This window comes from Phaenicophaeus curvirostris, chromosome 3 (genome assembly GCF_032191515.1).
Source record: "Phaenicophaeus curvirostris isolate KB17595 chromosome 3, BPBGC_Pcur_1.0, whole genome shotgun sequence".
Classification (NCBI taxonomy): Eukaryota; Metazoa; Chordata; class Aves; order Cuculiformes; family Cuculidae; genus Phaenicophaeus; species Phaenicophaeus curvirostris.
This window is the reverse complement of record NC_091394.1, coordinates 17,685,310-17,706,870: the sequence shown is the minus strand read 5'-3', so window position 1 is coordinate 17,706,870 and position 21,561 is coordinate 17,685,310. Positions and strand designations below refer to the sequence as shown.

The window sequence follows — 21,561 nt, the reverse complement described above, 5'->3', positions numbered from 1 at the left end:
AATGCTGAGCCTCCTGCTCATGTTTTCCAGCTCCTCAAGCACTACTGCTTCAAAAATCCAGCTACATTACAAAAAGCATAACTTGATAACAGGTGTCTTCCAGTCTATGTTCACCTACGGTTCAGTCCTTCAGTCCAGCAACAGCAATAAGCAACTGCAGCACAGCTCAGCTTTCTGCACATATCTTTACCTCAGGTTTCTAGCTTGTCCCAGACGTTGAGGAAAAGTTAAAGATCTCATGCCAAACCTAATCTCTTTACTCTTTAGAGTAGAAAAAGAGTAAAGACACTCTCCTGGGTTTGCAAAGACAGTCAGCTGCCAGGCTAACTGTACATCGCATCTCTCTTAACCACAAGGATAGGGAATACTTTCAGTCAAAAGCATCAGCCCCTCGAAATAAGCACTGGAAAACAACTGTATCAGCCATACACTAGGCTTAAAATTAGTCTGATGAATCTCTGCTGTGTTAGTGTGGTGGCAGAATTACTTGTGGGGTATTGCCAGCAGCAATTGTCATCAGCTTTGAGGAAGTGGGGAAGTTTTATCTGACATCCACCTGAGCTGCCTTCTGAGTAGTTCTACAAAATACCCAAATGCCATTGACTATACAGCAACACAAGGCTTTCAGCCTCAGTTTTGCCAGTATTTTAATGAATGATTGAATATTCTGAGCTGGAAGGGACCTATAAGGATCAAGTTCAGCTCCTAAAATGAATGCTACATGCAAAGGCTTCATGGGAACATAGCTACTCCTTCACAATCTTAGAACTACTTTATATCAGCATACAGAGCCAAACCTTCCTTGTTGGAACCCAGGGTCACATAGACTACCTGGTCAAGTCACTGCTTAAACAGGGGTCATCACAAGACTTTCAGTTGCACCCTGACAGAGTGCTCAACACCCCACTTTCATGTTGCTCCCAAAAGGTGCCGTGGCACTCCAACACATATCAGCAAAGCAAAGCAGTGAGTAACACCAAAATTACTTGTTCAGCTCACATTAAAACAGAGAATACCTTAATGTAATGAAACAGAAGAGACCTCAGCAATTACTATGTTAAACAACTAAAGCAAATTAGGATCACAGAATCAAAGAATGGTTTGAGTTGAAAGGCACCTTAAATACCATAGAACATAGAATTACCGGGTTAGAAAAGACCCATCGGATCATCAAGTCCAATCATTCCTATCAAAAATTCCTATCATCTTGTTCCAACACCACTGCCATGGGCAGGGACACCTCTCAGTAGATCAGGCTACCTAAAACCCCATCCAACCTGGCCTTGAACACCTCCAGGGATGGGGCAGCCACAGCTTCCCTGAACAACCTGCTCCAGTGCCTCACCGCCCGCATCATGAAGAAATTCTTATGTCTAGTCTAAATCTCTCCCTCTCCCCTTTACACCCATTGACCCTCATCCTATCACTAGGAGCCTTTGTGAACAGTCTCTCTCCAGCTTTCTTGTGGCCCCTTCAGGTATTGGGAGGTCACTATAAGGTTTCCTGGGAGCCTTCTGTTCTCCAGGCTGAACAAGCCCAACTCTCTCAGTCTGTCCTCGGATGGAAGGTGCTCCAGCCCTCGGATCATCTTTGCAGCCTCCTCTGGACCCGTTGCAACAGCTCCATATCAATCTTAGATTGAGGATTCCAGAACTGGACACAGCGCTCCAGATGAGGTCTCAGAAGAGAGGAACAGAGGGGCAGAATCCCCTCCCTCACCCTGCTGGCCACGGTTCTTTTGATGCAGCCTAGGGTACAGTTGGATTTCTGGGCTGTGCGCGCATAGAACCATAAAACCGTTTGGGTTAGAAGTGACCTTAAAGCTCATCTAGTTCCACCCCCCCTGCCACGGGCAGGGACATCCCACTAGGTCAGCTTAGCCAAGGCCCCATCCAACCTGGCCTTGAGCACCTCTAGGGAACCTGCCCCGGCGCCTCAGCCGGCCCCGCCGCCCCCCGCCCCGCCGCACCTGTGCGCGTAGTGCAGGAGGAAACAGCCGAGCAGCAGCCGGTTGGCCCGGGCGGAGAGAACGTCCCCGCCGCAGGCGCAGAGCCAGAGCGGGACGAGGAGCGAGGGCAGCTCCTGCAGCGCCCAGGCGGGCCGGGCGGGCAGCAGCCGGCCGAACCGCCGCGAGGAGTAGCGCCCATAGGGCATCGCGATGAAGCGCAGCAGCAGCGCGGACACGGCGCCCAGCGCCACCAACCCATAGGAGCAGAGCTCCAGCAGCCGCTGCTCCTGCGGGCCCGACACCCGCCGCCACAGCCCGCAAGCGCCCATCCCGCAGCGCCGACGCGGTCCCCGCCGCCTCCATTCATCGCCCGGGACGGGCCGCGCCCCCGCCGCGGGGGCCAATGGGCGAGGGGGGCGCGGCTGGACACGCCCCCCCCGGCACGCGACCGCGGGGCGGGACCAATGGGGCCGCGCCCGCCTACGCGACGGACCAATCAGCGCTGAGAGCGGGTCGGCCCCGCCCCCTTCGCGCACTCGCTGGGGCCACGCCCACCGCCACGACGGGCCAATCAGCGCGGGGGGCGCGGTCTGTCCCCGCCCCCACTTCCGGCCGCTCGTGGGCGGGGCCGCCTCGGGCAGGGGCGGGAGTTCCACCCTGGGCCACGCCCTCTGCCCGCGCAGTGGGCCAATCAGCGCTGGGGAGCGTGGCCCCGCCTGTCCCCTCCTACGCGCGCCGGTGGGCGTGGCCGCCGCGCACCGGAAGTCCCCGCCGGTTTCCCGGAAGGAGCGCCGCGGAGAGGGGAGAGGCCGAGCTAGGCCGGGGCGGCGCTTCGGACACGCGGTGCCGCTGCTGCCGCCGCGGGCCCCTCCGGTTGTTCGGGGCTGCAGGGCCTTGGCGAGGCGCGCAGCGGGGCTCGCGCGGTGCCTGGCTGCCATGGGCCGCCGGGCGCGCGAGCGGAGGCGGCAGCAGCAGCAGCAGCAAGAACGGGCGGAGCGGGGCGGCGGTGGCGGAGGCAGCGGGGACCGAGCGGTGAGAGCCAGGCCGGGCTGGGGTGGCGGAGAGAGGCAGGATCGGCAGGAGCAGGGTGAGGCTGACGGTGTGTTGGCGCGTTTCAGGGCTGGGCCGGCGGGTACCCCGAGATCGTGAAGGAGAACGAGCTGTTCGAGCGGTACTACCGGGAGCTGGGCATCGTCCCCGCCGGAGAGTGGGAAGCCTTCATGGCGGCGCTGAGGGAGCCGCTGCCCGCCACGCTGCGCATCACTGGATACCGCAGGTAGGGGCCGGCGCGGGGCGGCGGTCTGCAGAGGGCTCTGTCGCCGTCCCTTGGGACACGAAGATGATCAGGGGGCTGGAATATCTCTGCTAGGAGGACAGGCTGAGAGAACTGGGGTTGTTCAGCCTGGAGAAAAGAAGGCTGTAGGGACACCTTATAGCAACCTTCCATTACCTGAAGAGGCTACAATAAAACTGGGGAGGGGCTTTTTATAAGGGAATATAATGATAGGATAGAGAGAATGGCTTTAAATTGCAAGGAGGAAGATTTACATTAGAAATTAGGAAGAAATACTTTGCAATGAGGATGGCACAGGTTGCCCAGGGAAATTGTGGATGCCCCTTCCCTGTAGGTGTTCAAGGCCAGGTTGGATGGGGCCTTGGGCAGCCTGGTCTGATGGGAGGTGTCCCTGCCCATGGCAGGGCTGTTGGAACGGGGTGATCTTTAAGATTTCCTCCAGCCCTAACCATTCTGTGATTTATCCCTCTCCCTTGCAGTCATAGCAAAGAGATTCTCCACACGTGTATATAGAATCATTGAGGTTAAAAATGATCTCTAAGATTATCCAGTCTGACCATCAGCCCAGCACCACGGTGCCTTCTAAACCGTGTCCCAACGGTGCCATGTCTGTGCACTTTTTGAACACATCCAGGGATGGAGACTCCACTGCTTTCCCAAGCAGCCCTTTGTTAAAGAAAGCACCACTCTTTCAGTAAAGAAGTTTTTCTGATACCCAGTCTAAACTTTACTTGGCAGAATTTGAGGCTGTTTCCTCTCATCCTAATGGCTTTGAATTGGAAGGGTCAAAATTTAGGCTAGTCATTAGGAAGAAATTCTTTCCAATGAGGGTGGTGAGGCACTGGCACAGGTTGCCCAGGGAAATTGTGGATGCCCCCTCCTAGGAGGTGTGCAAGGCCGGGTTGGATGGTGCTTTGAGCAATCCAGTCTAGTGGGAGGTGTCCCTGCCCGTGGCAGAGGAATTGGAACTGAATGACCTTTAAGGTCCCTTCCAACCCAAACCGTTCTGTGATTCTATGTCTCTTCCTTGCAGTCATGCCAAAGAGATTCTCCACACTTTGAAGGAAAAATACTTCAAAGAGCTGCAGGACTTGGAGGTAGATGGCCAAAAAGTCGAAATGCCACAGTCGCTGAGCTGGTAAGTGAGCGGGAAGCAAAATACAGCATATTCCCAACATCCAGCCTGACGAACTGGTTTCTGTTTTTCTTCTGCCTTTGCTCTTTATCCATTTCTTTGCCTCTAGGTATCCAGAAGAGTTAGCCTGGCACACTAATTTGAGTAGAAAAATCTTACGCAAGTCACCACAACTGGAAAAATTTCATCAGTTTCTGGTTAGCGAGACAGAGTGTGTAAGTGTTGGATTGATCTTGGTGGTTTTCTTTTTCTTTCGTGTCCCATGCAGCTTTTTATTTACATATGTTGTGAGGAATTGAGACTATACGTTTTCTCTCAGAAACTGGGAAGCTCAATGCAATCCAGATTTTATGTAGCTGTTGACAGTGATTCATCCCATGACTGTGGCACATAACTGCAGTTACAAATATTTCTTCTATACTAATTGCATTTTTTTCATTGTGGAATGTGCAAATGAGTCTCGCTAAAATGATTAGTTGCTGTTAGAAAACAGATGTTTAAATCTGATAAAAAGCGCACACGTGTACATAACAAGACTTACCTTTAGTAATGGATGTTTCTTATTTGGTTCAAGACAGTTTTTCATCTCTTCTGAGTAGAAAATACGTCCATAGAATTAATGACTTTGGAGTAAATATGAAATCATTAGAAATTTCAGTTAAGTGAAATACGGTGATTTTTATTTTTTTTTTTGTAATCACTAACAAACTTTAATCCTAAAGGTATCATAGTGTGGATTTGATTGCTTTGTTATCTTACTGCGTAGAGATTTAAAAGCTTTATTGCAAAAGAAATGCATTCTTTTGTGGAATAAAAGAAGTTTGGGTTGTTTTTTTTTCATTCAAGGGAAACATCAGTCGTCAGGAGGCTGTTAGTATGATTCCACCTTTGCTGCTTAATGTTAATCCTCATCATAAGGTAACTTTAATATGCCATGTTCAAGAGTGCTTTAGTTTTTAGTAAATTGTTGTTCAGAACAACTGTAATTCTGCAAGTGTATGCAAAAAAAAATTACTTTGAATAAGAACACGTAGTAAATTTCTCAAGTACTTAAAAATACAAGGTAGGACTTTTTTAACTTTCTGATGTTTATAGATTCTAGATATGTGTGCTGCACCTGGATCTAAGACTGCACAGCTCATTGAAATGCTGCATGCAGACATGAACGTTCCTTTTCCTGGTAAGTCTGGAAAAATTATTAAAAACTTCTTTTACTTTGAATTTCTGCTTTTTTCTTGTAGAAGATTATGTTTAATATCACAGATAAGTAACTGAATTTCACTTTGAATTGCCGAAGTGGTTGAGTGATATCAGATGGGAAGCACCCCACCTTTTCCTTGAAACTTTCCTTGGCTTGAAGGAGAGAAATGGATTATATATATCTCTTCACAGTGCAGACTACAGTAGATGTAATTAGAGCTTAAATTTTGTATCTAGATTGAGTAAACTTAGTAGAAGGCAGCCTGTGAGCCTCTGTGTTTTAGTGGTGTCCTGCAAACACTGGATTAAGCTGCTTTAGCTGTAAAATGGTCATGATATTTATCTTCTTTTTAAGCTTCAGAATCTTTACTTTCAGTTAGATGCACAGAGAAAATACTGCCTGTAGAAATTAAGTTAGGGGTGTGAATTCTTTCTGTGTTCTACTGGAAATCTGCTGATGTGCAGAGATTATCTGCATGTCAGTGGAGGTTTTCTTTGTTACAGGGTTTTACTTTGAGAGGGAAATGTTGAAGGGGTGTTGGTTGTGTCTTATTTCCACTGCATGCAAGCTAGAACTCTTGAGACTGTTTTGACACATTGGTTAACCTCGACATATTTTATGTCGTTCTATGTTCAGTAAGAGGTTCTCTATTTGTAATCAGTCTTTTAAGTAAAAATCTCTAGTGAAAGGTGTACACAACGTTGAATATAAGGCAATAATCTACATATTATTTAGCTGCTGAATAATAAAGCATCTTCCCACTATTCGATGTTCACAGAGGGTTTTGTAATTGCCAATGATGTCGACAACAAGCGCTGCTATTTGCTGGTTCATCAGGCTAAGAGATTAAACAGTCCGTGCATCATGGTGGTAAATCATGATGCCTCCAGCATTCCTAATCTACAAATAGATGTTGATGGAAGGAAAGAGGTCCTCTTCTACGACAGGATTTTATGTGATGTCCCCTGCAGGTATCTTGCATGTAGTTTTCAATACACAGATTTTATTGCAGTAAGAGCAGTGCTAGAATTTTTGTGTTACTGAGTTATTCAGTTCCTTAGTGAGTTATGTTTTGTATTAACTTCCAAAACAGGCAGATACATTAAACTGTCTTAGGTAAGGGGATACCAAATCAAGGTGAATGTTTTTCATTCTAATTGGTACTTAAATGTAGTCAGCTGAAGGGATTCAGATTTTGAACTTACACTCAGGATACTGAAATACAAAGATACTGCAGCAATAAACAGTACAGCGTAGGAACACTAGTTAATACGGGAGAGGGGCTGGTAATATTTTACTGCTGAAGATTATTTGAATATGGAATGAGTTTTAACCACAAATAATATATGTCTAATCAACCTCTTTAACAGTGGAGATGGAACCATGAGGAAAAACATTGATGTATGGAAGAAGTGGACAACACAAAACAGTTTGCAGCTCCATGGGTAAAAATGCTTATTACACATCTGCATTTCTTTCATTTCTCTCTCCTCCTTTTCCTGTGTCTTCAACATCTGTGTGCATTCACATGTTAATATATGACAAAGAAGAGACTAAGCAGAGTTGCTTTTCTCTCATATCTAGAGCTTATATGCCATCCAGAGAAACTGTAGTGTAATATTTCAGATGTGAGGAGTGGAGTGTGTGAATCTAAATTGCTTGTGTTCTTATGAATATCTGACATAATAAGGCTCATTGTATTAATATAGATGAGGTAGCTAATAAAAAAAGGAACAAATCATTTGGTTTGGATTCTTAATGTTTAGGTAGGTAAAATGCTGATAGAAAATACAGAAATTTGTAGAATTTAAGAGTAATGAAGTCTTTAGACTATTAGAGATCATACGTAAGCGTGTCCAGAGAAGAGCGACAAAGTTGGTAAGGGGGCTGGAGAACAAGCTTTACGAGGAGCAGCTGAGGGAACTGGGGTTGTTTAGCCTGGAGAAGAGGAGGCTGAGGGGAGACCTTATTGCTCTCTACAAGTACCTGAAAGGAGGTTGTGGAGAGGAGGGAGCTGGCCTCTTCTCCCAAATGACAGGGGACAGGACAAGGGGGAATGTCCTCAAGCTCCGCCAGGGGAGGTTCAGGCTTGACATCAGGAAAAAATTTTTCATGGAAAGAGTCATTGGGCATTGGAACATGCTGCCCAGGTTGGTGGTTGAGTCACCTTCCCTGGAGGTGTTTAAAGGACGGGTAGATGAGGTGCTGAGGGACATGGTTTAGTGATTGATAGGAATGGTTGGACTCGATGATCCTGTAGGTCTTTTCCAACCTAGTGATTCTGTGATTCTTTGTAACCAGTTTGTTACCTGAGGCCAATTTGCGTTAACTGATGGTGAATGAGTACTTAGCCTAGTTCAGGTACATGATAAAAAGCAGTAATTTAAACACAGATGAAACACACTGTGCATTTGTAATGAGCTGGGAATGCCTTTGGTTACTGTGACTCAGCTGACTTATGACGACTTGTTAGTACTCGATAACTCAATTTCAGGCTTTATTTTAGTTGTAAGCATGCAGGTAGGGCACAAGCTGGTGATTCAAATTAGTTATATTTTTCTTAGAAGGCCAAATCTAGCTATGCTGGGTTGTCCATAATATTTGTAATAGTCAGATTATTCCTCATTTTAATTCTAGATTTCTGAGAAGAGTCAGGTCTTGGGGTATTATTTTTCAAGTGTTAAGTACTTTATAATAAACTTGATGGGGCACTAGAAAGAATACAATACAGATGGTTATGTTAAAAGTTATTATGCAGTAGTGTTAAGATTTGATCTAACTGCTCTTTTACTAGGTATAATTGTGAGCGTGTCTGCAGTACAGACTGCACGAAGCTGGCTTAGTATAAAACTGACTTGAATTTGCATACTGATGACAGCTGTGGAACTTGGTACTGGCTTTGTCCATGGAGAGTTATATGTCTGCAATAGAGCTTCACCTGCAAGAAATTTGATTGCAAATCTTTCTGGTTCCTGAATAGTGCCTGGCTAGTCTAAGAGTGTTCTGTTAGATTGCAGTTAAGAATTGCAACTCGTGGTGTTGAACAGCTGGCAGAAGGTGGGAGAATGGTATACTCTACGTGTTCATTGAATCCTATTGAAAATGAAGCTGTGATTGCATCTCTGCTGGAAAAGAGTCAAGGTGAGAGTATGAGCTTGGGCAGAGCTTTTTTCTTCTTAGCCCCAAAAAAGGATATGTCTATGGTAGTAATAAGTATTGTGTAGTTAACGTGCTCCAAGTATGCAAAACTGCAGCAATTTTTTGGTACCAGTAGGATTTCATTGGTACTGATAGGAGCAGTCTTCATAGATGGGCCCAGATAGGGTGCAAATATAAAACCTGGAAGTGTGTTAATGATGCAGAAAAGACTTGTACAGATTGATGGAACAGAGTCTGTTGTATCTGGCTTCTGCTAACCGATTCCACTGGTTGGAGTCTATATCTGTTCACTTGAAAAACATGACATATTTTCCAAAAGAAATACTGTACTATTGTAAATAATACTGTAAATACTGCTGTATGCTATAGGAGCAAAAAAGCATAGAGGGTACTCGAGCACTTAGAGGAACATTATTGTGCACCAGTAGGTGGGAGTCATTGATACCGTTAGCATCATTTGAACCACATTTTGACATGCTTGGAATTTTAGTGTCTCCAAGCTCGTGGGGTTTTTATGCTTTTAACTTGCATGTGAAGGCTTGTTTGAGTTCTTAAGTCTCGCTTCATGTGAAGTAGTAAGAGGTAGGACAATTGACCTGAGCTGGGAAGCTGCACTGCATAAGTTTGTGATAGTAGAGTTTAGTAGCCCAAATTTCAATTCTTGAGCTGATGAACACTGTTCTGAGTCAGTAACCTAAAGTTTTGAGGCATCTAATTGGATTTTGCAGGAAAAGTTGCACAGACTTTAAGTTGAGCACTGTGCAGAGCAGAAGGAGTTGTATTTCTCCTGGAGCTGAGCTGCTTCTGGAAGTTGAATAGCCTTTTTTATGTAATGTTTCCTTTGTGCCAGTCACTATCCCAGCCTCAAATTACACAAGAAATTTCACTGTCTCCGAAACTGCCTTATAGGTAAAATGCCTGCAGGTAGTTAGGAATTGACTATCTAATTTCCACTAATTTTTTTTTGGAAATATCTTCTGTGTCAGACTGAGTGAAAGAACAACATAGAGATGTTTCCAGTAACTTGTAGTATGCCTGGTTTATTGAAGGCTATATAATTCCAGAGTTAAATTTAACGATGACAAGGTTGAAAAGCAGTAAGGACTAGTTTGGATAGGAGCACCAATTTGTTAGTGGAGGCAAACAATTGCAGCATCTGAGGCAAATTCAGTACTTGGAAGTGAGGATCTTGACTGGCCATGATGTTGGATCTTTGCCCAGTGGAGGTGTTTGGAGGCTTGCTGGGAGACTATGATGTGTCCCAGAGAGTAAATATTATCCTTGGGGCTTGAATGTAGGTGTAGCTAAAGAAAGGTGAGGTGCTGCAGTGGTCTGCAAGGGGTGTTGGACCTCAAAGATTTGCTCAGGACAGTCTGGAAGGTATGTTGGTTCTTCAGTGTTAAGTTAGTTCCTCGCACTGTGTTACACTGCCACTTACAGAGCAGATCAGATCAGAGATTCACTTCCATTCAGGGCTGAAGGAATAAGGAACAGGCAATTTTGTACTTTATTTCTCCACTGGGAATTGCAGTAGTTCTGCCAGATATTTAGTGCCTGATCAGTTTGATGTAATCTTGAGGTATCAGCTGAAGTCATGTTGTAGGTAGGCAGGAATAGGCAAAGGATGGATGCAAACATCAAGTTTAATCAGATTTGAAATGTCATTTTGGAATTTGTCTATGAATTCATGTGTCACTTTTTTTTTAAAAAAAGCCTTTCTTAAACTGTCATTGTAAGAGTAAATGGGTAGTCATGTAGAACAGGTTGATAAATTGCATACAATTTGAGGAAAAGGCTACCTAATTGTTAAAAAATGAAGTATCCAGAACCACAAAAAAGAAATTTTAAGGTTTTTCTTCTCTAGAGAGATCAACTATTTAAGCAGTAGAGTTTTGTATCATTCTTCCTGGACTTGGGGAACCTTGAAGTTTTTATTCAGTAGATTGAATTATGCTCTGTTGATGTTTCTTGCAGAAATCTGTTATATTTAGATATATAGCCTTTTGTCCTCTTAGATTGGTAGTGCCTACCTTGCGGTGGAATTATATTTTTCATTTAAAAAAACAATAAATTCTTTCTGTTCTCTTTCGCTGGAATATACTAAGATTGTGAGTCCATAAAATGAGAATATATAAAGCATTTTAAAAGGCTTTGTCATCTAAAAAGAGTACATATCTGAAAAGAACATTTAATCAGTGTAGTGAATCCAAATACTGAGTAAGTGAGAATAAAAACTGATGTGTCTACCTTGCCTGGAACACTGATGTTTAGTGATTCAGGTAGTAGAGTATTAGTCTATGCAGCTGCTACAAAAAGTACCTAACCATTATGTTTTGGTTAACTTATAGGTTGCGAACTTCTGTAGTTATTATGAACAGTTCGTACCATCTTTCTTGTTAATTTCCACAGTAGCAGTTGTATAAGGTTTTGTTCCTTGAAAGTTTTAAAAAGCAATGGTTTTTAAATGGTCTTAAAACTTTAAGTAAAACCACTTCTATAAAAGCTAATTAGGAACAAAACTCTCAAATTCTGTTTTCAAGAATGTTTATATGCTTGGGATTTCAGGTGCCTTAGAACTTGCTGATGTCTCATCTGAGTTACCAGGTTTGAAGAGGATGCCAGGAATTACAAAATGGAAGGTACTGGACCTGATATTTCTGTGAAGTTCCTGGTTTGTGTTAGAGTATTAAGTTAGGGAAATTTTGACGTGTGCCATTTCAAAAAGTTAGGTTGAGCTGAAGTAATGGTAGTGATTTGCTCTTTAGAGTTCTAGACAATATAACTTTGTAGAGGATAAGACTAAAAAGCTTTCTCATGTTAAGTTCTTATCTCCTCCTCTGTCTCCTTCTCTCATCTGTTCTTTTTGCTCTAGCTCCTAGGTTGTCTTCCTAAAATTCCCTTTTTTGTGTTATGCTCATATGGCCTGTAGATGGCAATATGATTTCAGCCACTTTTTAAGTTATCCCTCCTTCTCTGTCTTTACAGTCTGTGAATGTTAGATTCTACAGTTCTTTAGCTGGTCCATTTGAATCATTTGGAAGTAAGAGCTGTTAAACCCTTTCTGGAAATAAGCTATAAACCCCGCAGTGATGTGAGCAATCCTAGAATATTAATAGACTCCTGTATTTTTTTCCTGGCCTTAGGTGATTTCAAGTCTGGAAACAGCCTAAGTAGGGAGGGGCAAAAGAACCCTAAAGCTTCCTCAGCTTCCTATTAAGAGTATTATCAAGAAATGTAGAAGGCTATCATGGAAATCGGGAAAGAAGCTCTCATTAAATTTTAATGATGAGCCTGCTCCTTTGCAAATGCCATTGGTTGTTTCATCTTCTCTCACCATTTCCCTAGTCTCTTGCAATGGCAGTCTGAGTGTTTTTACCTGTGTGTAGGCTAATGAACGTGATGCATGGAATAGAGATTTGTTTACGTTCTGCCGTTGGAAATCCAGCTTAGAAATTAGCTCATTTCTTTCTTCGTACAGTTCCATAAGCTTCAATTATAAGTTTGTACCTGAAGGATAAGCCTGAAATGCATAACAGCGTCTCCATCTCAATTTTACTTTTTTTTGCACTGTATAAAGCTAATACTTTAAATAGTAAAAATAACCTACAAAAAGGTCAGTAACTGTATTTTCTGTTCCCTGTAACATTTATTTCTGTGTTTGCAGTTGAAATATAAATGTTTTTAATGGGTATCTTAAAAAATGGGCTAATAAAATCTGTTGAAAGTTTGCACAACTTTCTTCAGCCCTTACTTGCTGCTACTGTATTTTTTTCAAGCCTCATTGGCTAGCTCTTAACTGAACTTGCTTGCTTTGGTGCTGTTTTTACTTTATGTGGTCTTTTGTTTCCTTGTGAAACATATGTTCAGTGGGATCCCTGCTACTTAGTGATTACATTGAATATTTCTGAGCATCAGTTGACTGTAAATCTCTAGAAACAGCAAAATACAAGAATAAGATTTTGTTGAAGGGACACTTAGGTGCTTGGAAAAAGCATTCAATAGTCTCTCCTTAAGCCAGACAATGAATGAACTTCAGTGAATTATTTCAGAATCTTGAAGAGACCTTTTTAACTCCAGACCTGGTAACCTGCTTCTGCAACACTTTTAGTCTTCATTTTGCTCTAACAAGAGACTGGTGAAATGTGCAGTAGAGAAGAGTTCAGCATATTCTTTGATGCTTTGTCATTCTACCAGTTACACTGTGTGGCTGGGCTGGTAAATCAAAACTGAACAGCATAGCGTAGTTACTGCAGTACATCCAAGATAGTTGTAGACTCATTTGCACTTCCAGTTAGTTATCTGTCCCATTGTTTGTTTTTCTTAAGCTGAGCTCAGGACAGCAGTTCAGAATCACAGTCTGTCTTGTCTCTGTCTACCAATATGACATGTAGCATATTGGACTTCTGGAAGTACAGTCATTTCTATTTCAGGAATATGCAAAGGCACAATATTTTAGGTGTGATCTGATCAGTGGCTGAGAAGTGCCAGGCTTCATGATACTGAAATCTGTGTTCTAACATTCTTAGTGAAATTGTGATCTAGGTAGGACTTACAATTCAGTTTCCAGTAGAACGCTTCATTAAACCCGTAAGTCAATCACAGTGAGATGTATGAAAACACTTCATCCTACTTGCCAGTCCTGAAGTCACCATTGCAATGACTTCTCTATTTTGTTGTCTTGACAACAAAAGGAGGCCTTCGTTTCAGTCATTAGTTTTATGCATTTGTTCCACACATCCCTGGATGTGACCTTTCTTAACAGTCTAATGCCTAGTACAGAATTAGGCATCCAAAGCTCTGAAGCCAGCTCTGAAGCCAGATTTTCCGTGGTTTTTTTTTCACTTTGGTATTCTTGCTTAAAGAGGATTTAAAATTGCTTGTTACAAGAGTTGTGGCTCTAACCTGCTTGTATCTTACGAGTCCTTCAGAAGCTTTGACCCACAGATAGCATAAAGTGATGTTATGTCCGCACCATCTGTTAGAGTGAATTCATAGTTGTAGTTTGAGTCCTGGATACAGATACAGACAGAGTAGAAGATTCATGGGGCCATAGTTATTTAGGAACTTTCCTTGAAAACATCTCTATCTGTGACCTATGTATACCTGTGTCATGGGGCTCTATGCCTACCAAGTGGTTGTGCTGCATTCCTCCATATTTCTTATGTAATGAAATTGAAATTCCTCATTTCTAATGTCTATTAGACTGCAGTAGCACTGTTCCTTTGTATACTGCTTGGAAGTTGCCTAGCAGAATGTTTCACAGCCAGTCTCGTGGAGAAAAATAAGTAGTGTATCCTAAATCTGGTGGCTTACTAATCTTGTATACTCCACCACTGTCCTTCCCTTGTATGTTTTAGCAGGTTGTCAGAGATCACTGCAGTTGGTTCTGCGCCAGCCTTTACTTGACTGCACACTTTTTTAGGCATGCAGAGAGGTACAGCTGACAAGAATCTCCTGCTCTTAAGTGTACATGTGCAATGTACAAATGAACCATGTGCTTTAAAGAACTTAACCTATGATAGCAGAAAATAACTTTACTTTTTGGCATCTGAACATTGTTTTGAAAGTATTTTAATTAAAGCGTGTAAAATGGTGACCTCAGTGTACTTATATGTACTCCTTCGAAGGTAATGCTGAAAGATGGGCAGTGGTTTGAAGAGTGGAAAGATGTGCCTTCAAATAGACAAACACAAATACGTCCCACTATGTTTCCAGTAAAAGATGAAGAGAAGCTAAAGGCAATGAATCTAGAGCGTTGGTAAGTTTTCCCAGAGTAGATTTAAGGTTTTAATGCTTGCCTTGTATGGTGGTGGGCAAATTCTAGTTAGGTCTTATTAGGAATGTGTTGCAGTATAAAACTACACTTTTATAGGTCTGAATATATTTTAATTGCTTCATATGTAGTGGCAGCACACAATATTTAAATTCTAGTTAACTGAGAGAAATTATTGGAAGTTGCTTACACGGAATAAGTATTCACAGAAACAGGTCAAATTCTTTGTGTTCAATTGAGATCCTTTTTCAGTAATTTTATCTGTGTCTGTAAAACTTTAACAGGATGACTTATTTTCTATTAAAGACTTTCCATGGCTATTCTAAAGATAGGGTTTAGAAATGAGTCATTAAAGCTCTGATGTGAATGATGAAGTGAATGCGTTGCACTGATGCAAGTTATTTTGCCAGAATGCTCCATTTTAGATCCTGTTTCTAGCTCGATAAATTAAATCTGCACAATCCTACTGGGAATACTTAAGTTTACCCTGAAATTAAATAGGAATGTAAAATTTCTAGGACTTTGTGAGAGCCTGAATTCATCATGATGAATACACTGCAATATTTTTTTTCTGCCCCCTAGTCTTAGAATTCTGCCACATCACCAGAACACGGGAGGTTTCTTTGTGGCTGTGTTAATAAAAAAATCTCCAATGCCGTGGAATAAACGCCAGCCTAAGGTAATCTCTTTTAAAAGAGCTAAAATGTTAACTTTTGATAACATGTCTGAGATGTTTTTGAAAGTTTACATAACAGTTATTGTATGTTTTCTATTATGTAGCTATCCTTCAGTTATAGTTCAGTGTGTCAATTAAAAGTAAATTCCTAAATAAATCCCTTAAGGGCTTAAGAAAACCCCTATTTGAAAAAAAAAGGGAAGGGGGATTTTGAAATCATAGTAAAATAGCAAGATAAAACTTGAACCTAAAATTAAAGCTTTGAAAGAATTACAGAAGCAGATTAGATTGGGTAGCTAAAGCTGTGACTTCCTTCAGCTGTGCATGGTCCCTCTGCTGAAAGCCTTTTTCTGCTGTGTTGAAAGCTAATTCTGCTTTCAGTTTATCTTACCCTGGCTGGTTGCTCAGGAGTGATTCACTAGCAGATTAGTCTAGCAGATCAGCAGCTGGGGAATGGATGTAAAACTGTTAGGAGCAGCAGCAGCTTCAGCCATCTGACTTTAATCCATTTGTTGTCAATTGTCTTTAAAATCCTGTCAACAGGATTTTAAGTTGACATGGTTAATTTGATCTCTTAGATTCTTCATATCTTTGAGAGAAACTTCTTGTGTGAATCCCTTTTAGCTGTTTCCTATTTATTTGATTTGCTTTATTAGAACACCTTACGAGTAGAACATCTGGCAGTAAGGAAAAAACATTTATTCAGAAGTGCGTGTCATCCAAATAGTTTATGCCATGCCACGTTTAACATTGTAGCACTTTCAGAGAGCATGCAGCAGCAGAATGGATGTGTCACTTTAAGTGCTAGGAGGAAACCAGCAGATTCTGACTTAAAATAGTCTTCTCTGTGAGTGCTTGAACATGATTTTGTAAATGGTACAAAAATAGCTTCCTAGGACAGTAGGTAAGAAATTGTCCAGATCACTACTAGAGGTAAATGCAATTTACAATGGTATCTTGACTTAGTAATCAGATTAACTCCTGAAATGGATCTGTTTAAGTACTTGCCTACAAACTAATAGGAATTAATCATATGCAAGGAGAGAACATAGGCATCTTTTGTTCCAAGTTAGATACTCATTTTGCTTTGTTGAACATACTGTAATTTAAAACAGGTTCATCAGAAATTACCACAAAGAACAGGAGATACTGAAGTGACAGCAGCTAATTCAGATAATGGTTCTGAATGTGTTACTGAAGAACCAACACTTGCTGAAAATGAGGAGTCTAAGAAAATGCAAGAACTGCAAAATTCAGACACTGAGCAAAGCAAAAAGGAAGGTGTATGTGGGTAAGGGATCATGTCTAAGTGTTTGTTCTGTGAGAGCTTCACAATTGCTGAGTATTCTATAGTTATTTTGTTATTAGACTGATTTAGAAGTTGATGAAGAATTAATGAATTTCCACCTTTTCTGCCCTATATTTCATCAAGTTAGGACAATAACTGCTTTTTTTATTAGAATTTTCTAAGTCTGTTAATCCTTTCTTCTCTGTTAAAGGAAAACAGTACTTTCAGAAGTTAACCTTTGGGCTATCTTTACTGTCTTCACAATTATTTCCTCAGAATTCTTTATGTAATTGGTTTTATGGTTTCTGTTTTCAAGAACTGCTTTTTCTTTCATGTTTTATGAAGTTTAAATTGTGACTAATGATGTCTTGGTGAAGCACAGAAAAATGTTAGTGTTCTGTTTGGCATACTGTCATTACCATGAGGCAGGTGTTGACTAAATTAACTGAATATACTGATTTTTAAACCAAATACTTTTACTAAAATTGACAACGCAATAGTTTGTTTGGTTTTGGTTTTTTTCAGACCACCACCGTCTAAAAAAATGAAGTTGTTTGGTTTTAAAGAAGACCCTTTTGTGTTTCTGCCAGAAGATGATCCACTGTTCCTTCCTATCCAGTAAGAAAAAAATGTTTCTCTTTTGGCAGTAAGATTCCTAGAGTTTAGTAATATTAATTGTTAAGTTCATTGCAAAAGGTCTAGTTGATCATACGTAAAATTTCCTCCCTAATGTTCCACTAGGTGCCCCTCTCCTCAGCATTTAAGCTCTTTGCAAATGAAAACAACCAACTAGAGATTGCACTGAAAAGGTTTTGAATGTATCTGAGTGTCTAAGACAGCTTGTCTTCTCTGGCTTCTTAGAAAGTCTAATCTTTGTTTTCTGTAGCCAAAGTGTTTGCGGAGGTAGCTTGAGGAAATGGGATAACCCATGGATTTTGAGCATGTCATTTCATTGTTCAGTTAATAAAAACAAGTATTATGGCCACAGGAAATTTTATGCATTGGACCCATCGTTTCCCAAGATGAATTTACTAACTCGAACTCAAGAAGGAAAGAAGAGACAGCTGTACATGGTTTCTAAGGAGCTAAGGAATGTGCTGCTGAACAACAGTGAGAAGATGAAGGTATGGTTCATCTCCTCACGTTTTCAGAATGGAGATCATAAGCATCAGTGGATGTCTCATTGAACTAAATACTTGGGTTTATTGTTTATCTAGAGGATTAGCCCTCTGATAGGCATTTGTTTTGGTCTGACTGAATATTTTCCTCTCCATCCCTCCTCTGTTACAGAGATAAGAGTTGTCTCTGAGACAACTTACTCTGTAAGTAACAGTCTTCAAGATTGAAATCAGTGTGTTGTTTGGCAGAAAGAAGGGAACTTTGCAGTAGAGGAAGGGAACATGTAATGGCTGTGTTTGTCCCAGCACTGTTATGTGATTTTCAGGTGCTTCCAAAAGTTTATGTTGACATCGCTTTATTTATGAGCCCCTTAATTATAAAGTATTAGGAGCTTTGAAAGTGTACCAGAAATAACAGATAGCTTCAGCTATTAGCTGCATGTTACATGGGGACATTGTTTCAAAATCATTTCAAAAACTGAACGTTTTGAAAAGTTGTTAAGCTGAATGACAGTGGGATAAGAAGTAGTTTTTGTGAATTAGAGAGAAAATAGTTGTTTATATATATGGATTTCCATAGAAAATACCTTTCAAATGCTAAAGTTTTATCTTAAAAATCATTGAATAATTTAAAAAAAGAATTAAGTCATCTAATGTTGCTTCCTTCCTGCCCTAAGCAGAGCTAATTTCAAAGCTAGGTCAGGTGCAGTTCCAGGGCTTGTCCGGTTGGATCTTGAAAATTTCCAAGGATATTCATTACATCGTTGCAACAGGTCTTGGAGATGGATAAATAATTATCCTTTTATCCCACAGACAGGAAATGGCTACATAATTGACAAAATTTTAAGAAACTGGTGCATTGTGCTAGGCAGAGAGGCTTTGGATACCACAAAGGATGTAGTGTCCTAATATTAAGTGCTTGCGCATTTTTACAATCTTATCCTTGATTGACTTTCCCAGTACCACCTAGAAAATTCCAACTCAAACTAAAATTAAAATTCAATCTTAATAGTTCATTGCCCTCATTTTAAGACTGCCGCTTCCTCACAGTGTTCAGTTTTCAATGTTGAAAGGAGTAAAAGATGTATATGTTGAGAGAGAACTACATTTTGGTAGTGTGAATTCCTTTTTCCCTTCACTGAATTTTCACATAGATTTAATTCAGTGTCCAGTGCAAGTGGGCAAACATTACAGCAGAATTATCCTTTTTCTTCTTTTAGTCTAACAGTTGAGGAAAAAGCAAGTTCAGAGTCATAATTTAGAATTTCTGTTCCTTAACAATGATTATTGCCTTTGGCATTTGCAGGTTATTAACACAGGGATAAAAGTCTGGTCTCGCAACAGTGATGGGGAACAGTTTGGATGTGCATTCAGATTAGCACAAGAGGTAATTACATAGCATTGTGTTTTCAAAGGGTGTCCTTTGGTTTCCTCTAGAGCTTACAGCACAGCTGGCATTGACTTTGTCAGATTAATGATGTGCATTTTCATTATGGTTTGAAATGTGAAAATTATTTTCTGAAATTTGCTAAAGGACATGCTGTTTTTAACATTTTTTTTTTTTACTTCCGAAAGTAAAGACTGCATTTTGAAATAATTTTATTTATTTATTTATTAAACAGGGAATTTATACTCTGTACCCATTCATTCATGCAAGGATTATAAATGTCTGCATAGAAGATGTTAAGATTCTGCTAACCGAGGAAAATCCATTCTTAAGTAAATTTAGCAGTGAAACACAGGAAAAAGTCAAAGACATGGGTAAGCTTTCCATTTTGTGCTGTGACAAAATAATTATTACATGGTCTGTGGAAGACTATGAAAATCCTGTCACATAAACTGTGCTTTCTAAAATTTTTTACTAAATTTATCTTCAATATACTTGTTAATTAGACAAATATGCATTACTGAAACCCAGTGTGCTTCTCAAAACTGTAGTCCTTTCTTATTACAGCCTTTTAAGGTTTATGAACTCTAAACAACAGAAGAGTTGCCAAACTCGTGACTTTGGTGGAGCAGTGCTGTGAGGTTGCATTTAAAATACCTGGTCAACAAAGATTTTATATATGCTACTGATCTTTACGTTTGTTAGTGGTCCAGCTGAAACTCTGTCATCTGCAACTGTTTGTCATGATATGTATCAAATAGAATATTATTATAGAATCACATTCTGATTTGATTTTCTTAAGTCTGCTCATACTAAATTTTTATTTCCTCTGCACTGAATACTTGAAGAAATGAGGACAGATTTTCAGTCTTTTTTTATATTGTTCTGTTTCCAAGTCGTCGTTGGTCCTTGTACATCAGTGTTTGATGAGACAGAATGGGAAGAACAATTTTTCTGAATTTAGGGCTGGCATACTCCTATGTTCATTGTGCTTAAGTAAAAGTTCCTTGCTAGATTCACTGAGTGCATTAATCCACTGTGTAGCTTGTATTTTAATTTGTTTGAGGGTGAGAGGGGCCAGGATTGTAAATTGCTAATGTAACTATATAAATACTTTGGTCAGAAAAAAAAGAAACAAGAAGAAAAATGGTATTGTCTTTAGTTTGCTGTACTGATGCAGATAACTGCTAATCAGTTCATGTTGTGTGGCTGTCTAAACTTTTCTTGAACATTTTCAAATTAGGATCATATTAACATTGTACTAAGTAACACATCTGTTTTGTTTTATTCCCCCCCACTGCCCTTCCCTGTAGCAATGGGAAGTATTGTTCTGAAGTACGACCCAGACCCTGAGTAAGTAGATGTGTTGCTTTCTATTTACACAGATTCAAAATTGGACAAGAATTTATCTTCACTCATTGAAAACAGAAGTGGGGGCACAGAGATGTAGTGAGGCCAACAGTAAAACCAGACAGGATGCAGAGAATGTAAAAGGGAAAGCCTTAGTATTCTTAAAATAACTGTAGGATTTAGCTTTATGAAGGAGAGCTAGAAGTTCTGCCAGAGATTCACAGGATCCCTGTATGTGATTTGTTTCTTTGTTTCCCTGTCAAGTCCAGCATTTGGAGTAGCAAAAGTTTTTCAACTTTTTCATTGTTCCTTTTTGTAGACAAACTAGTATCAGAAGCTCTTGAGAACCTTTTAGATGTAACTTTAATCTTGCTGTTGCTTTTGTTAGTTCTGAAAACAGAAGTAGAAGATTACTTGCCTATTGCAGAAATTTAACAATGTTGAACTTTGTTTTTATTGCTTTCTTGCTTGTATTGCTTTCTTGCTTTTGGGCAGGTACCTGTTTAGATATTGAAGTTAAGACCCATGTACTTGTGTCTTATACAAATAGTTATGTAATGAATTCACTGTTAAAGTTGATGCACTTATTTATCAGGATATGCTTTAAAATCAAGTTTCGAAGATTAACTGTCTCGTAGTTAACCAAACGTAACTGCTTGTTTGTAGAAAACCTGATGATCTTCAGTGTCCTATAGTGCTGTGTGGTTGGCAAGGAAAAACATCACTCCGTGCCTTTGTGCCCAAGAATGAGAGACTTCATTACCTGAGAATGATGGGAGTTGAAGTGTTTAAAGCAAAGAGGAAAGAAGAGGAATCAGAAAACAAAACAGAGGAAGAAGTTCAACATAGACTGGTGAAAGCAGAAGCAGGAATGGATGTGGAAGACAAAGAATGTGATTTAGTCACAAAAATGGAAGCGGAAATAGGTGAAGAATCTTCTTGCACTCCTGTGGAAAGCAGTGCTGTGGAAATAGAAAATAAAATTGAGGATTTAGATCAGTCTGGTAAAAATATTAAGAATCATGTAAGCCAGGAAAGCAAAGAGACAGATATAGATAATGTGAAAGATTAAGTTTCTTTATTACTTGGCAGCTTCCATGAGGCTCAGATCCAGACTTTTGGTCATAGCATGGAAGTATGTTTTAAAATTTTGGTTGGAATGGGATGTTACTCTTTCAAAGCTTCGCGTATTTTATTTTTTAAATGGAAACTATAAAGAGTTTTTTCTTCAA

The 21,561-nt window shown here is 40.6% G+C and overlaps 2 protein-coding genes across 3 annotated transcripts in view; one reads left to right on the top strand and one right to left on the bottom strand.

Moving 5' to 3' along the window:
- SRD5A1 (steroid 5 alpha-reductase 1) overlaps positions 1–2,886 on the bottom strand; it is a 14,593-nt gene extending 11,707 nt beyond the window's left edge. Inside the window, exon 1 of the mRNA XM_069853021.1 lies at positions 1,970–2,886. Coding sequence (XP_069709122.1) covers positions 1,970–2,886 — 917 coding nt within the window. The remainder of the gene's footprint in view (positions 1–1,969) is intronic.
- Positions 2,870–21,561, top strand: NSUN2 (NOP2/Sun RNA methyltransferase 2). 2 transcript variants are annotated; one of them, XM_069853458.1, is made up of 19 exons: positions 2,870–2,980; positions 3,067–3,224; positions 4,276–4,380; positions 4,487–4,592; positions 5,224–5,295; positions 5,473–5,557; positions 6,357–6,549; positions 6,949–7,023; positions 8,589–8,719; positions 11,303–11,376; positions 14,365–14,495; positions 15,093–15,189; positions 16,302–16,477; positions 17,000–17,092; positions 17,463–17,598; positions 18,899–18,979; positions 19,215–19,353; positions 20,293–20,332; positions 20,996–21,561. In XM_069853458.1, exons 1-19 carry the CDS (start codon positions 2,885–2,887, stop codon positions 21,399–21,401), a joined length of 2,394 nt encoding a protein of 797 aa, XP_069709559.1. In that variant the 5' UTR covers positions 2,870–2,884; the 3' UTR covers positions 21,402–21,561. The 2 variants fall into 2 exon arrangements, with proteins under 2 accessions (XP_069709559.1, XP_069709560.1); XM_069853459.1 differs by lacking the exon at positions 20,293–20,332 and having other exon boundaries at positions 20,996–21,168.